We start from the raw sequence: 16,425 nt of genomic DNA on the forward strand, positions 1-16,425 counted from the left end.
AGGCTCAGGCTGGAGGCGAGGGTGGTCAGCTGGCTAGGGCAGGAAGGATGTGAACACACCAAGGACTGCACCATCCATCTCTAGCTGCCAGGGTGCACTCTGACCCAGGTTGGGAAAAAAACAGATGCGTCTCCTGACCCCCAGCCCAGAGACTAGCCTGTTTCCTGTGTTCCCTGTACCTTCCCTCCTGCTCCCCAGCTCACTGGGTCCGGGCTTCATCCCCAAGCCCTTTATAGAATCCAAAGAAGGAGAAGCGAAACTATTGTTGCCTGAGTCTCAGGGGTGAGGGCTGAACAGGAGAGGACGACAGTGTGCAGGCTCCAGTGTGCAAGGTGGGACTGGGGCGGGGCGGGGGTAGGGGCAGTAGGGGCTCCACTGAGAGGGCGGAGCCTGGGGAGGGAGAGATGAGCACACCTGGGCCCGTTGCCACCTGCTGAACCACACATGCAGGCAAGGTCACCAGTGGCAAGCCAGGGGAGGGAGGGATCGAGGGTGCTCTGACAGGAGAGCAGAGTGGTCAGGGTAAGCAGGACAATGAGTGCAGTGAGGGAAGGGTGAAAGACTGGAGCTCTGTAAAGGGGTCATGAGTTCCTTCTGACAAGGAGGCAGAATGGCAGCAATGAATGGTAACTGCTAAACCCCAGAGGAGGGTGTTTAGTGAACTAGAAGAGGGCCTTCAGGGAAAGGGGAGGACGTGCCAATGTGGCTAGACAGAGCCCACACAGAACACAGACTGGGGGCACGCGGCTGGCCTGACGGGCTGGACGGTAGCAGAGGCTGACCCAGAGTCCCCACCACAGATTCCAGAGATACTGTTCTGGAACAGGCTCTGATATGGAGTGGCTGCCCACCAGGCCTTGCCCCACTCCACCAACCCCTATCCCCCAGAGACAGGGCAGAACACAGAATATGGGAAGTCCTTTAATCAACAACTGCTGTGAGACTGGGGCAGAGACGGGGCAAAACAAGGGGCAGAGGATGCCCTGGTGGAGGCAGAACAGGAGGCAACAAGCTTGGCCACAGCTCGCCAGCCCCAGAGGTAAAAGCTGCTCCTCTTGCAGGAAGATGCTGGGCTCAACCTGTGAAACAGCAGAGTCAGGGAAGAGCCTCAAGCCAGGGCCAGCCCACAGCCCTGCTCAACAGCCAGGACTGTGGGAAGGGGTATGGAGTGTGTAACACTCACTTCAAAGCACTTGGAACTTGTAGGCCAGGTGCTGCATGGCTGCTGCAACAGGGAGAGGCACAAGAAGGTGCTCCAGACAGAGGGATATAGAAGCCTGTCCCCGTGGGAAGCACCTAGCCCTGCAACCTGAAACCCACGACCCCAGCCCTGATGCAAAGAGCTCTGGGCCTGATCACTCCCCACCACCTGATTTAAATGTGGAGCTATTTCCTAAAATGAACCAAAATATGCCAGCAGCTCTCAAGTTCAAAAATTGTCTCGCAAACAAACGATCTAACGAGAACCTTAGAGGCCCTTCCAAGCAGAGGTTAAAGGGAAAAATCAACAAGGCATCTCTACAAGTCCTATCAGAAGGACCTCTCTAGGACTCAAATGGCTGGCAGAGTGTGCACGCAGTCCACACAGTACTTTGCTACTTGTCCGCACGTCCAGCTGAACACGCACCGCACGCTCCAGGGACAGGCTTGCTAGGTTCTCCTCCCCACAGGAATGCTGATCCCTGCGAGGCCCCCTGCACCGGCAGCCCACCCCACTTCAAGGGCCCACCCCGCTTCTGCACTGAGAACACACTGCTCTCTCTCCCTGGTTCCTGATACTGTAATGCTCCTTCAGCTCGTCTCTCTCTGTAGCACCAGACACTAGGCCAACAGATACAGGAGGAAGAGAAACGGTTAGTATACACTGCCCTCCCATCGCCTCCTTTTTTTCTCTCCCCAGGGCCACCCACCCAAAGCCAGATGTCTAGAACGGCAAGGGAAAGACTTTCTTCAGTGGAAAGGAGGTGGGCTCCTTCTGAGGGGTGTGGGATGGGGACGAGGTGGGGAGGCCTACACATTTCAGTGGAACTCGGATCCAGATTCCACCATGAGGACTGGGTGTGCATTTCAGGAGCCAGAGGAAGCACTACCCGAGGACAGTCCAGCATTCCCCGTGGCTGCTGCTTCCTTTCCAGTCCTGGGGAATGGTCAGTCGGTTCCTGGTCACCTGAGAGGGAAAGGGCACACAATCCAGCTTCCCAGGCTCCCAGTGCCGTGGAAAGGGCCAACCAGGCTCTAACGCGAGGTGAGGCAGCACCTCGATCTGCTGGCAACAAGCCTCCCCTGCTCTGCCTGCCAGGCTACACCTTCTCTATGGGCCTGCCTCCCCTGTTCCCCAAGAGCAGCATTTTCACCACTGCGGTCCCCAAGGACTGTGGTTCTGGGTTCGAGTCTCTCAGAGCTGCAGCCACAGCCAGCACCTAGGAGAGCAATGTGGGTGAACAGCACTTGACAGAAAAGGCTGTTAACCTGCAAGGTTACAGCCAGAGTAGCTGTTGGGGCACTGCCATCGATCACCTCTGCCAAACAAATCCCACACAGAGGATGATGGGGCCAGGGCCAGCCCTGTTGACCCCTGGATTCCCATGGAAGAAGCTGCCTAGGAGCAAGGCTGAGCCCCCAGGGGAGAGAGAGACAGAGACACAGAGGTTTCTGCCCTCACCCCTGGTCCCTTCCCCCTATATCAAAACCCAAGACACTCATCTGAGGGTTCAGGCCCTCTGGGCATGCCTTCTCCCCAGTTCAGGGCCAAGGGCTCTGACTTTCCTGGATCCTGGGGGTCTCTGATGTTGAGGTCATCACTGCTGGGTCTCCATGATGTGCCCACGGAGAAGATGGCCAAGGCCAGTGAGTGGGCAGCTAAAAGAGAGATTTTTCACCAATCTGGACCAAGGATGTGTGTGTATGTTTACCTGTGTGTGTACCAGTGGATTTATATATCTCTGTCTGTGTGTGTGTGAGCAGGTGTAATTTGGGACTGGGCTGAGGCAGGGGAATGGGAAGAGAATTGAAAGGCTGATCTCTTTAGCACTTTCTCCATCAGTCAGCCCCAGGCCAGCAGGCAGAGCTGAGTTGGGGACAACAGTGAGGCACTGAGAAAGCCCGGGCTACCTGCAAGAATTTTGGGGAACAGCTGGGAAGTAGGATTCACGAAAGTGCTGCATCTAAACACTGAAGCTCTACGAAGCTTTTAAGGGGTCTCCTTGACACAATTAAGCTACCAGCCCTCCCTTCCTCTCTAGTCCAGACTCACGGAGACTGGAATCAGTTCAGGGTGGAGAACCGAGCCCAGCACAGCAAAGTGCTACTCTAATGTTTGTCCCCAGTAAAAGGGCCCTAATCTGGCATCCTAATGTCTCACTGACCAAGGGGCCCCCAATGTCGTCCCTTCAGAGACAGACGGAGGGAGCACGGGTGAAGAAGTGACTCCTGGGGAGGGTAGCGGGGGAAGAGTGAGGAGAGAGGAGGGGTCTGGCCTACTCGGCCCTTTGTGAGTGGGTGTCTATTTGGGTCGTTGTCTTCTCCTGACACCGCCATTGCTGCCACAGCCTCCCATGCCCTCCTGGCCACAGGTTTTGCCCCAACGCCCGTGTGCTTGGACTCTTTGATTCCCAAATGGACCAAGGTATACCTCTTGGACCTCACAAGCAGTGGAATGCCAGAGACTGAAGGCAAGGTGGCCGGTTACAGTGGAATGGCTGAGGTTCGCTGCTCCCAGGAAGGGAAGGTTCTCCCCAGGGCAGGTTTGGAGACGCCCCGGAGGGATTGCTTCTCCTGGTAGTGACCTAGGAGGCTGTCTGTAGTGGCAGCTTCAGTAGCTGGCGCTACTGGCACTCCCTGGTAGCTCTGCCGGCGGCCACCCTTCCCCCAGAGCTCGCTCTGCATTTTCTTAGGTGGAGAGATGTTCAGCTCTGCACGGCCCTGCCTGTCTTGCCTTTCCACAACCGTAGTGAATCCTCGCAGAGCGGAGGACAGGAAGGGGCCTGGCACGTTAAGCAGGAGATTCTCCCTGCCTTAGACAGTCGAGTGTCTGGGCGTGTTCCTAGGACCCTTGAGGCTGTTGAGCTTGGCCTGGCCTCCTTCTTTGAAATACATGCTCACCCTCATCAGCTCTATCTCACTGAGCTCATCAGAGGACTCGGAGTCAGACAGCAGCCCAAACGGGTCTTCCGAGGGGGACCGCTGGTGATCCGCAGCCACGTTCAAACTACTCTTAGTGGCTCTCTTAGGGTTCCCCCAGGCCCGGCCCGCCTCAGCCCCACTGACCTGGAGAGGGCCGGCAGCAGCCAGCACCGCTGCCCCACAAATCTGGAGGACTGTGCCTCGACCGCTGGATCTGCCTCGATGTCGGCCCACAAGGAGGACACATCAGTGATCGCATAGCTCTCTGGGGACAGGTATCTGCGGATGCCCAGTACGTCCAGGATGCCGCTCAGCTGCCGCAGGACGGCCGCCTCCGACTCGTCAGCCAGCTGCAGGGCGGGCGTCCCCTTTGTCCTCGACCAGGAAGCCAAGACGGCCTTCGCAGCCCCTCAGCACCGCTCCCCCCGCTCCCCCGCTTCCAGCACCTCCCGCTCTGAGTTTGATCCCTCAGGGCTTGGGTACCCACCTCCACCCTCACCCTCGCCACCTCGCGGTGTCCTCACCTCGGAGCCCAGTCCAGGTCCCTGCGGGGCTGTGGAGCCGGCCTGAGGGACGCGGGTCTGCTCCCTGCCCTCTGGGCCGAAACCCGCTCCCCAAACTGACACTTCACCATCTGGGGAGCTCACGTAGCGATCTGGGTGACCCCGGACCTGGGATGCAGTTGCGGTGGCAGTGGTGGTGCCAGTCACAGAAGGTGAGGCCAGCGGCATCTGGAGCGAGCGGTCAAGCACCACAGGCACCTCACGCACAAGATTGTGGCAAAAGGCGCCGGGGTTTCAGCTGCCCGGGACGCCCGCGCCATGGCCTCCTTATTGGTCCGGTTCCCGCCAACCAGCGCGCGCCTTGTTGGCCCGCCCCCTCGAGGAGCAACCAATGGGGCCAAAGGCCTCCTCCGCTTTGCTGCCACGCCCAAGGGTCATCAGGGCAGTTGAGTTGGCGGGGGAAGGGGATGGTATGAGTACCTCTGTCAAGCCTCTCGTCCCACCTCCTCCTGTCCTGCCTTCCCTTTCTGCTTAGAGTCACAGCTCTGAGCCCTGACTGTGCAAAATGAGTGGAGCGGGAAGCAGGAGGGTCCGGAGGGCCCTGGTCTCCTGGGAGGTGAGGATGAAACGTCAGAATGGAGACGTGGGCATTAGAACGTGCTGAAAGCATTTGCCAGCCTCCCTTCCACCACAAGCCTTACGACCCAATGAGAGAATGGGCAGAGGAGTCCTGCACTCAGTGATCACTGGTCGGCGTACTTCTCCATACGTGGCCAGAGGGCAAAGGGATCCTATTTTTGTTCTGCAAGCAATCTGCCTCATCTGCTTCCATCAAACGTTCTTGGCAGGCAGATTTCGGGGACAGACTGGGGTTGACCTCACTCCCTCAGCTCTTTCTTTTCCCCACTCTGAGGTAATTCAAAGAGGGAGTTTGAGTGTCCAGTTACACCCACAAAGAGGCTCACCACCGCTAATCCTGGAGATGTAAACTAACACCATGAATTGGGTTTCACACTCTAGGACGACAAGCTTCCAAGAGCTTAACCATTCCGGGAGTGGGAGAGTTTAGGAGCAAACCCCTGTGACAGTGTGCACCACCGTCTTGCACAGAGATGCATTTGGGAGGTAATTTGGCAAAATCTATGAAAAGCAACTTATACAGCAGGGACCCTGTGCCTGGCACTCTTCTAAGTGCTGTACGTAAATAGTAATGCTTCCTAGTGAGACTCCTGGGACGATAGTACCAATGATTACCAGCCTCTTACAGGTGAGGAAACAGGTTCTGAGAGGTTCAGCCACTGGCCCAAGGGCATTTGGCCCATAGGGATCAGTGGCAGAATTGAAGCCAAGCAATATGACTCCAGAGTCCTTGCTTTGAGCCAAAGGTTTAATCTTTAAAAAAAAAAAAAAAAAGCTATTTTTTCTCTGTTCCAGGAAGTCCGCTGCCCGGTACAATTTCCAGAGACACGCTGGTACTTGTACGAAAACACATGCACAGTGGTGTTGGTGATGGGAAAAACTGAGAACACTCCCAATTCTCTTTAGTAAGCAAAGGGATCAATGCAACATGCTGTGGCATCCAGTAGATTCAAGTGTGGCAGTCCAAAGGAATGAATCAGGCCATTATCGATTTCAAAAGCATCCTCCTGACTTCATACTGCAAATTGCAGGATGATGGTGTTGGATACATGTCTGTAAATTTATGAAAACCCCAAATGAATCCTATCTTATGTTTGATAGCCTTTGGGTGTATGTATGTTTCAGGTTCTGAAGTGTGTTTCTCACTGGCTTGGACGTATATTGGCTAGCTCCTAACTGGATCCAGTAGTTATATGGAACACAGTTTTGCCCTTGCATCTTCCCTGGGTTGGTTAGGAAGGTGTACAGTAGGTTTCCTTTAGGCTCAACGCTGCCTACAGGTACCCTGAAAGCAGCCGCTGTCAGTCTGACTTCAATACTTCCCTGCTGGGTTCAATCAGTTCTCCAATGGTATGATTATTTGGCCACAATACTTATTCCTTCAGCTGGAATAGAAGATATGCCATATAGAAGCTTTAAGAAAATTCATATAGAAGCTTTAACAAAATTCACCCAGGAAGCCTTTAATGATAGTAACCAAGCCATTAGTTTGCTCAATTCAGAAATTTCCATGATAATAAAAGCAGTCCTGCAGAATGCATGGCCCTCAATATTCTAACAGTTCCCAAGGGGACCTTATACTATAATACAGTGAATGCTGTCTTTTTATGCCTGAGGAGTCTTCTAACACAACCCCCTTTATGATGTATTCGAAAAGTCAAATTTCTACTCTGAATGATCCTCTTCCCAGTTTAAGGGAAATGCTAGGAAAATGGTTTGGTTCAAGAGAGTACTGATTTAAATCTTTACTAACAATATTGTTCCTCTTATTGGCAACTTTGATTACAGTCTGTGTATCTTATAAAGTGATAGTGTCTTGATTTTTGTACCGTGTATCACCTGTTCCTAGTAAGATAAGGATATCTAAACAACGTGTTGTACTTCCTTGTTCGCTCAGTGCTAAATAGTTAGCGTGCCAATGCAGGATACTTGGGTTCAGTTACCGGGTCTGGAAGACCTGGACAGTCTCTACTTTCTTTACTCCCTGAATCACATCTTTCTGCCTGAAGGGCATTATCTCAGAAGACTTTATTCACAGAGAGAGATGCCCAGGTACCAGCTTTGAATGTGATACCTACCATACCCCCTTTTCAGTAATAAAACCCTGGTCTTTCAGGAAGGGTGTCAGGCAGAAGTCATTTCACTTGAACACAGATCTGTCCCTCTGATTCTCAGGTTGGCAGAGTCCTGGGTGCTGGCTGAGGGATAGGAAGTACTCCCCAAACTCCAGCGAGGGTGAAGTTGAACACGGAGTTCAGACTCCTTCTCATGTGCCCTAAAGAGGCAGTGTGGGATACTGAGCTGCGGCACATCATTTGTTGGAAGATCCGTGTCAATGGTCTGTATTTGACACAGTATTTGACAGGGACCTTGCAAGAACAGAGACCTACTAACCACACTTGCCATAGAGCATGATGGGCCAATTTCCACTCAGTGGTATACAGAGGCTCAGGCTGGAGGCAAGGGTGATCAGCTGGCTAGGCCAGGGAGGATGTGAAAACTCAAAGGACTGCACCATCCATCTCTAGCTGTCAGGGGGCACTCTGCCTTGGGTTGGTACCAAACAGATGCCTCTCCTGACCCCGTGCCCGGAGACTAGTATTTCTCCTGTATTCCCTGTACCTTCCCTCTGCTGCCCATCTCACTGGGTCCAGGCTTCATCCTCAAGCCCTTTAAAGAATCCAAGGAAGAAGAAGTGGAATTATTGGTGCCCGAGTCTCAGGGGTGAGGGCTAAATAGGACAGGAGGACAGTGGGCAGGTTCCTGCTTGCAAGGTGGCACCAGCTGGGGTTCGGGGCAGCAGGGACTCCACTGAGAGGACAGGGCCCGGCAAGGGGGAAGATGAGCACACCTGTGCCTGTTGCCACCTGCTGAAGTACATGTGCAGGCAAGGTCACCAAAGGCAAGCCAGGGGAGGGATCGAGGGTGCTCAGAGGAAAGCAGAGTAGTCAGGGTAAGATGGACCATGAGTTCAGGGAAGGGTGAAGGATTGAAGCTCTGGAAGGAGGTCATGAGTTCCTTCTGACACGGAGGCAGACTGGCACTGATGGATGGGAACCGCCAAACCCCAGAGAAGGGTGTTTAAGAGAACTAGAAGAGGGCCTTCAGGGGAAAGGGAGGACGTGCCAATGTGGCCAGACAGAGCCCACACAGAACCCAGACCAGGGGCGCTCCGCTGGCCTGATGGCCTGGATGGTGGCAGAGGCTGACCCAGAGTCCCCAACACAGGATTCCAGACGTACTGTTCTGGAAAAGGCTTTGATATGGAGCAGCTTCCGACCAACCTCACCCCACTCTCCCAACCCCTATCCCCCAGAGAAAGGAGCGAACACAGAACACGAGAAGTCCTTTAATCAAAAACTGCTGTGAAACTGGGGCAGAGAGGGGGCAAAACAAGGGGCAGAGGATGCTCTGGTGGAGGCAGAACAGGAGGGAACAAGCTTGGCCACAGCTCGCCGGCCACGGAGGTAATATCTGCTCCTTCTGCAGGAAGATGCTGGGCTCAGCCTCTGAAACCGCAGAGTCAAGGAAGAGCCTCAAGCCAGGGCCAGCCCACAGCCCTGCTCAACAGCCAGGACTGTGGGAAGGGGTATGGAGTGTGTAACACTCATTTCAAAGGATCTGGAACTTGTCGGCCAGGTGCTGCAGGGAGGCTGCAACAGGGAGAGGCACAAGAAGGTGCTTCAGACAGAGGGATATAGAAGCCTGTTCCCCTGTCCCCGTGGGGAAGCGCCTAGCCCTGCAACCTGAAACCCACTCCCCCCAGCCCTGATGCAAGGAGCTCTCCATCTCCTGAGTTAAATGTGGAGCCGTTTCCTAAAAGGAACCAAAATGTGTCTGCAGCTCTCAAACTCAAAAATTGTCTGGCAAATAACCAATCCAACAAGAACCTCAGAGGCCACACAAAGCAGCTGTTAAAGCCAAGGCTCAACAAGGCATCTCTACAAGTACTATCAAAAGGAGTTCTCTAGGGCTTGTCTGGCTGGCAAAGTGTGCACACGGTACTTTGCTACTTATCCGCACACCCAGCTGAACAGCAGAATCCAGGGTAGGTTTGCTAGGTTCTCCCCACAGGAATGCTAATCTGTGTGAGGCCCCTGCACCAGCAGCCCACCCCACCCCCAAGGGCCCACCCCGCTTCTGCACTAAGAACATGCTGCTCTACCTCCCTGGTTCCTCATACCAAGTTTCTCCTTCAGCTCGTCTCTCTCTCTCTCTCGGTAGCACCAGACACTAGGCCAGCAGACACAGGAGGAAGAGAAATGGTTAGTATACACCCGCCGCCCCTCCCCTCCTCCTCTCGTCTCCCCCAGGCCCTCCATCCCACAGCCAGGTGCCCAGACTGGCAAGGGAAAGACTTTCCTCAGTGGAAAAGAGGTGGGCTCCCTCCCTGGGGTGCGGGATGGGGACGGGGGAGGGGCCCCACACATGTCAGTTGAACTTGGACCCAGATCCCACCATGGGGTTTGGGTGTGCATTTCCAGGAGCCAGAAGAAGCATTACCCCAGGACAGCCCTGCCTTCCGGGTGGCTGCTGCTGCCTTTTCGGTCTTGGGGGGTGGTCAGTTGGTTTCTGGTCACCTGACAGGGAAAGGACACACAATCCAGCTTCTCAGGCTCCCAGTGAGGTAGAAAGGGCCAAGCAGGGTCTAACGCGAGGTGAGGCAGTACCACCCTCTGCTAGCATCAAGCCTCCCCTGCTCTGCCCGGCAGGCAGCCCAAACCTTCTCTCTGGGCCTGCCCCTCCTATCCCACAGGGGCAGCCATTTCACCACGATGGTCGCCAAAGACTGTGGTTCTGGGTTCGAGCCTCCCAGAGCGGCAGCCACAGCCAGCACCTGGGACAGCAATGTGAGCGAAGAGCACTTCACAGAAAAAGCTATGAGCCTGCAGGTCTACGCCCAGAGTAGCTGTTGGGGCACTGCCACTGATCACCCCTGCCAAACAAATCCCACACAGAAGGTGATGGGGCCAGGGCCAGCCCTGTTGACACCCTGTTTCCCATGGGAGAAGTGGCCTGAGAGCAAGCCTGAGCCCCCAGCAGAGAGAGAGAGAGAGAGAGAGAGAGTGGGTCAGAGACAGAGGTTTCTGCCCTCACCCCTGGTCCCCTCCCCCCATATCAAAACCCAGGACACTCACCTGAGGGGCCAGGCCCTCTGGGCATGCCTTCTCCCTTCTTCATGGCCACGGGCTCCAAGTTTCCTGACGCCTGCGTGCCTCTGATGTTGAGGCTGACGCTGCTGGGTTCTCCACGATGCACCCGTGGACGAGATGGCCATGGCCTGTCAGTGGTCAGCTAAAAACAAAGATTTCTCACTGATCTGGGGTAAGGATGCGTGTCTGGGCGCACGCATGTGTGCACCGGTGCATTTATATGTCGATGTCTGTGTGTGAGAGAGCTCGTACGACTCAAGACCGAGCTGAGGCAAGGAATTGGAAAGAGAATTGAAAGGCTGATCTCTTTAGCACATTCTCTGTCAGTCAGCCCCAGGCCAGGAGGCAGAGCTGTGCTAGGGACAACAGTGTGGCACTGAGAAAGCCTGGGGCCCCTGCAAGGAAGGTTTGGAGAACAGCGAGGAAGTAGGATTCAGGAAAGTGATGCGTCTGAACACCGAAGCTCTGTGAAGCTTTTAAGGGGTCCCCTCAAATCAATTCAGCTACCAGCTCTCCCTTCCACTCCAGCCCCAGCCTCGTGGAGGAGGCTGGAAACAGGCCAAGGGTGGAGAACCGAGCCCAGCACACCCAAAGTGCTACCTTAACGTCTGTCCCTAGTAAAAGGACCCCAATCTGGCATCCTAATGACCCAGTGACCGAGGGCCTCCCAATGATGACCCCTGAGGGAAGGAGAGAGGGAACACGGGGTGAAGACCTGTGTCCTGGGGAGGGTGGGAGGGGGAAGAGTGGGGAGAGAGGAGCGGCCTGGCCTACTCACTTGGCCCTTTGGGACTGGGTCTCTATATGGGTCGTTCTCTTCTCCTGAAACCGCCACTGCTGCCAGGGACTCCCCGGCCCGCCTAGCCACGGATTTCTTCCCAGCGCCGGTGTGCTTGGACTCTTTGGCTCCACGAGGATCCAAGGCAGACTTCTTGGGCTTCCCAAGCATCGGGATGCCGGAGATTGGGGGTAAGGTGGCCGGTTCCAGGGGAGTGGCCGAGATTCCCTGCCCCCAGGAAGGGAAGGTTCTCCCCAGGGCAGGTTTAGAGGCACCCCCGAGGGATTTCTTCTCCTGGGCCCCCTTCCTCCTAGGAGAGGGCCACGGCAGGCTGCCTGTAGTGCCAGCTGCAGTACCTGATGCTACTGCTACTCCCGGGTAGCTGGGCAGGCTGTCCCCCTTCCCCCTGAACACGCTCTGCATTTTCTTAGGGGGTAAGATGGCCTCCTGCTTTGCATCGCCCTGCCTGCCCTGCCTTTCCACACCTGAAATTAATCCTCGCGGAGCCGAGGACAGGCAAGGGCCTGGCACGTTAAGGAGATTCTGCTTGCCTTGGACATTCGAGTGTCTGGCTGTGTCCCCGGGATCCTCGGGGATGTTCAGCTTGGCCTGGCCTCCGTCTCTGCGATAAATGCTCACCCTCATCACCTGTACCTCAGTGAACTCGTCAGAGGACTCGGGGTCAGACAGCAGCCCGCCTGGGCTTTCTGAGGGGGGCCACTGGCGATCCACAGCCACGTTCAGCCTACTCTTAGTGCCTCTCTTAGGGTTCCCCCAGGGTCGGCCCGCCTCGGGCCCGCCGACCCGGAAAGGGCCGGCCTCAGCCTGTGCCACTTCCCCACCCGTCTGGGCGGCCGCGCCTCCACTGCCGGGACCCACCTCGAGGTCCCACAAGGCAGACACTTCGCCGACGGCGTAGCTCTCCGGGGACAGGTATCTGCGCCTGCCCGGCACGTTCAGGTCGGCCAGCTGCTGCAGGATGGCCGCCACTGACTCGTCAGCCAGATGCAGGGCGTGCCCCTTGTCGTCAGCCGGGGAGCCAGGCCGGCCTTCGCAGCCCGACAGCACCGGCCCTCCCGCTTCCAGCACCTCCCGCTCTGACTCGAAGCCCTCAGGGTCTGGGAAGCCACCCGTGCCCTCCGCCTCGCCACTTCGCCGTGCCCCCGGCTTGGGGCCGGGGCCAGGGCCAGGTCCCCGCGGGGCTGTGGAGCCGGCCTCACGGCCGCTGGTCTGCTTCCCGCACTCTGAGCCGAAACCCCCTCCCCCAGCGGACACCTCATCATCTGAGGAGCTCATGTCGCGATCTGGGTGGCCGCCGGACCTGGGGCGGCGACGATTTCTCAACCGGGCCACAGTGGTGGTGGCGGTGGCGGTGGCGATGGCGGTGGTGATGGCGGTCAGGGCAGGCGACGCGGGCACGCAGGAGAGCGCCGCAAATCACGCGAGGCTTTCAGCGTGCCAGCGCTGTCGCCTCCTCATTGGTCCAGTTCCTGCCAACCAGCACGCGCCTTGCTCGGCCGCCCCCGCGAGGTGTAACCAATGGGGTCGAGGGCGTCCTCTGGTCCGCTGCCAAGCCCAAAGGGCATCCCGGCAGTTGGCGAGGTGGCGGGTGAAGGTCACGGTGCGAGCGTACCTCTGTCAGGCGTCTCGTGCCGCCTCCTCCTGTCCCACCTCCCCTTTCCCGTTAGAGTCACAGCCCTGAGCCCTGACTCTGTACAAAGTGGGTGGAGCAGGAGGCAGGGCGGTCCTGAGCGCGCTGGTCTCCTGGGAGGTGAGGAGGAAACATCGGGATGGAGGCACCGGGCGCCTAGCACAAGCTGAAAGCATTTGCCAGCCTCCCTTCCACCACACGTCTTATGACCCAGTGGGAGAATGGGCAGAGGAATCCCGCACTCAGTGGTGAGTGGTCGGCGTACTTCTCCCTTAGTGGCCAGAGGACAAAGGGATCGTAGGATTGTTCTGTAACATCTCTGCCTCAACTGCTCCATCAAACATTCTCGGCGGGCAGATTTGGGGGACAGACTGGGGTTGACCTCACTCCCTCAGCTCGTTCCCCACTCTGAGGCAATTCAAAGCAGAGAGAGTCTCAGTCAGCGTCCAGTTACACCCGCAAAAATGCTCACCCCGGCTGATCCTGGAGGTGTAAACTAAAACCACGAATCGGGCTTCACACACTAGGACGACAAGCTTCCAAGTGCTTACCCATTCCGAGAGTGGGAGAGTTTAGGAGCAAACCTCTGTGGCGATGGTGCAAGAACTCCATTTGGGAGGTAATTTGGCAGAATCTATGAAAAGCAACTTATACAGCAGAGACCCCGTGCCCGGCACTCTTCTAAGTGCTGTACGTAAATAGTAATGCTTCCTTGTGACATTCCTAGGACTATAGTACCAATGATTACCAGCCTCTTACAGGTGAGGAAACAGATTCTGAGAGGTTCGGCCACTGGCCCACCGTCATTTGGCCCATAGGGATCAGTGGTAGAATTGAAGCCAAGCAATCTGCCTCCAGAGTCCTTGCTTTGATACAAAGATCTAAGAAAGCTCTTTTTTTCCCTCTATATCAATAAGTCCACTGCCTGGCACATCTTCTAAAAGGGAGGGTTTATTTCTAAGATCTCTATTTTATTCCATTGGTCTATTTGTTAATATGGCAGTAACACACAGTTTTCATTACCGTAGCTTTGTAATGTTTTTGAAATCAGGAAGTGCGAGTTCTCTACTTTTTCTTTTCCCAGATTGTTTTCCCTATTAAGGATCTCTTTAGATTCTACTTAAATTTTAGGACGAGTTTTTCTAATTCTGTAAAGCATGCTCTTGGGATTTTGACAAGGTTTGCATTGGATCTGTAGATCACTCTGGGTAGTGTGTTAGAAGGACAGATCCAGTGGAGTGTATGTGTGTGTGTAAAAGAATCGACTCATTCAGTTATAGAGGCTGGTAAGTCCCAAGATCTAGAGGGTGAGTTGACTATCTGGAGACCCAGAAGAGCCAGTGATTTAGCTCTAGTCCGGGTTAGAAGGCCTAAGAACCAAACCAGTAGAGCCGATATTTCAGTTTGGGTCTAAAGGCAAGAAAAGAAGCTGATGTCCCAGGTCCAAAGGCTTTCACGCAAGAGGAATTCTCTTACATGAGGAGAGGTTGCCTTTTTGTTTTATTCAGACTATCAACTGATTAGGTGAAGCCCACCCACATTATCAGGGGGAAATCTGTTTTACCCAGTTGACTGATTTAAATATTAATCTCATGGAAAAGCACCGTATGCAAAGACCCAGAATAATGTTTGAGTAAATATCTAGGCACTCTGTGGACCAGTCAAGCTGACACATAAAATTAGCCACCTCAGATAGTATGGACTTCTTAACAGTATTTAGTATTCTGGTCCGTGCAGACAGATGCCTTTCCACTTATTTGTGACCTTTTTAGTTTCTTTCAGCAATATTTTGTAGCTTGCGGTGTAAAGTCTTTTGACTCCTTGCTTGAGTTTTTTCCTCAGTATTTTATCCTTTCTTTGCTGCTAATGTCAATGGAATTGTTTTCTTAATTTCCATTTCAAATTGTTCTTTGTTAGTGTATAGTAATCCAACTGAGTTTTGCTTTTGGGTTTTGTGTCCTACAACTTTGTTGAATTTGTTTATGAGTTCTACCAGTTGTGTGCATGTGTGTGTGTGTGTGTGTGTGTGTGTGGGTGCATGTAATCTTTTGAGTTTTGCATGTACAAAATCATGCTATCTTCAACAGAGATAATTTTACTTCTTTCTGATTTGGATGGCTTTTCTTTCTTTTGCTTTCCTAACAGCTCTGGCTATGACTTCCAGTTGTTGAATACTAACATGACGGGGAGAGCGGGCTTCCTTGCCCTGTTCCTTACCTTAGAAGAAGAGATTTCCGTTTTTCCCCACTGAGTATGACGTTAGTTGTGGCCTTTATGATGTCGAGGTAATTTCTTTCTACTCCTAGTCCTTTGACTGCTTTTCCTCGTGAAGGAGTGTTGAATTTTTTATGCATCTATAGAGATGATCATGTGACTTTTGTCCTTCATTCTGTTCATGTGTTTTATTACGATGATTGATTTTTATATGTTAAACTATCCTTGCAACCAAAGGACAAATCCCTTTTGACTGTGGCACATAGTCCTTCTAATGTGCTGTTGAATTGTTCTGCTAGTATTTTGTTGAGGATTTTTGCATCTGCATTCGTCCGGGAAAGTGGCCTGTGGTGTTCTTTTCTTTTGGTGCCCTTGATATCAGGATAATGCTGGCCTCATAAAATGAGTTTGGAAGTGTTCCCTCTTCTTCAATCTTTTGGAAGCATTTGAGAAAGATTGGTATCAGTTGTTTAAATGTTTGGCGGAATACTCCAGTGAAGCTATCAGTTCTTGATTTCTTTTTTTTTTTCTTTGTGAGGAGGTTTGTCATTACTGATTCAATCTCATTGTTGGTCTCTTGGGTTTTCTGTTTCTCCTTGATTCAGTTCTGGTAGATTGTGTGTTTCTAGGAATTTTTTCATTTCTCCTAGATTGTCCAATTTCCTGCCACAATTGTTCATAATATTCTCTTTTTTTAAAAATTTATTTATTTTACTTGGTGGCTAATTACTTTACAATATTGTATTGGTTTATCCTGTTTGTTATTGTTGCATTGGTTGTAATATCCCCTCTTTTATTTATGATTTTAGATATTTTTGTCTTTTTCTCGTAGTTAATCTAGGTAAGTATTTTAAAAGTAATTCTCTGTGTATAAAGAAGTTTGCTCACAACAGTGTTTTTTATAAGGGCAAAAAACCCTGACTGCTACTTAGATTTTCATCACAAAAACTACTAATATCTGTTGAAACTTTACTCTGTGCTAGGCCCTCTACAGGCACTGTGACACTTAATTCTCACAACAGCCATATGAGGTCGACACTAATCTGATCCCTATTTTATATACGAGGCACAACTATGTGATAACCTGTCCAAAGTGAAACATCTAGTAGGTGGTGGAATCAGGATTTAAACTCTGGTCTTTGGGTTTATATAGATAGAAATCTGTGTTGTACAACTATTAGAAAAGGAAGTATGCCGCAATAAAAGATATACTGCACTGTTCTAAGCAAGAACTCAAGAAATCTGCAAGTACCTAAAAACGTTGTATGGAAACATGAATGTCCAGGATGGGTTTCTGGCAACTCCAGGTCTTGTTTTTTCTGACTATATACAGATTCTCCACCTTCAGCTACAAAGACTGTAATC

At 53.1% G+C, this 16,425-nt stretch overlaps 2 protein-coding genes across 3 annotated transcripts; both read right to left on the reverse strand.

Moving 5' to 3' along the window:
* Positions 1 to 914: 914 nt before the first annotated feature.
* On the reverse strand, positions 915 to 4,951 carry LOC129535143 (uncharacterized protein CXorf49 homolog). 2 transcript variants are annotated; one of them, XM_055393748.1, is made up of 3 exons: positions 4,647 to 4,951; positions 4,267 to 4,472; positions 915 to 1,079 (listed from the first exon to the last, which is right to left on the reverse strand). In XM_055393748.1, the coding sequence occupies exons 1-3, from the start codon at positions 4,851 to 4,853 to the stop codon at positions 926 to 928; spliced, it is 567 nt and encodes a 188-aa protein (XP_055249723.1). In that variant the 5' UTR covers positions 4,854 to 4,951; the 3' UTR covers positions 915 to 925. The 2 variants fall into 2 exon arrangements, with proteins under 2 accessions (XP_055249723.1, XP_088689980.1); XM_088833854.1 differs by lacking the exon at positions 915 to 1,079 and adding an exon at positions 2,015 to 2,167.
* Positions 4,952 to 8,635: 3,684 nt separating this feature from the next.
* On the reverse strand, positions 8,636 to 12,491 carry LOC129535273 (uncharacterized protein CXorf49 homolog). The gene is made up of 5 exons (XM_088833807.1): positions 11,196 to 12,491; positions 10,403 to 10,559; positions 9,753 to 9,844; positions 9,448 to 9,478; positions 8,636 to 8,917 (listed from the first exon to the last, which is right to left on the reverse strand). The coding sequence occupies exons 1-5, from the start codon at positions 12,489 to 12,491 to the stop codon at positions 8,877 to 8,879; spliced, it is 1,617 nt and encodes a 538-aa protein (XP_088689933.1). The 3' UTR covers positions 8,636 to 8,876.
* Between the last annotated feature and the right edge of the window lie 3,934 nt (positions 12,492 to 16,425).

This window comes from Moschus berezovskii, chromosome X (assembly GCF_049115385.1).
Source record: "Moschus berezovskii isolate FMDL1 chromosome X, NW_MosBer_1.0, whole genome shotgun sequence".
In the NCBI taxonomy this organism is placed as follows: Eukaryota; Metazoa; Chordata; class Mammalia; order Artiodactyla; family Moschidae; genus Moschus; species Moschus berezovskii.

Coding starts and splice junctions, on each gene's coding strand:
- LOC129535143 (XM_055393748.1), bottom strand. CDS start 4,853: ATGCCGCTGGCCTCACCTTCTGTGACTGGCACCACCACTGCCACCGCA. Junction 4,473..4,646: donor GACCTGGACTGGGCTCCGAG/GTGAGGACACCG, acceptor CCCGCCCTGCAG/CTGGCTGACGAGTCGGAGGC. Junction 1,080..4,266: donor CTGCTGCCGGCCCTCTCCAG/GTCAGTGGGGCT, acceptor GCTGTTTCACAG/GTTGAGCCCAGCATCTTCCT.
- LOC129535273 (XM_088833807.1), bottom strand. CDS start 12,491: ATGAGCTCCTCAGATGATGAGGTGTCCGCTGGGGGAGGGGGTTTCGGC. Junction 9,479..9,752: donor CTGGGGTAATGCTTCTTCTG/GCTCCTGGAAAT, acceptor TGCTACCGAGAG/AGAGAGAGAGACGAGCTGAA. Junction 8,918..9,447: donor CGAGCTGAAGGAGAAACTTG/GTATGAGGAACC, acceptor TCCCTGTTGCAG/CCTCCCTGCAGCACCTGGCC.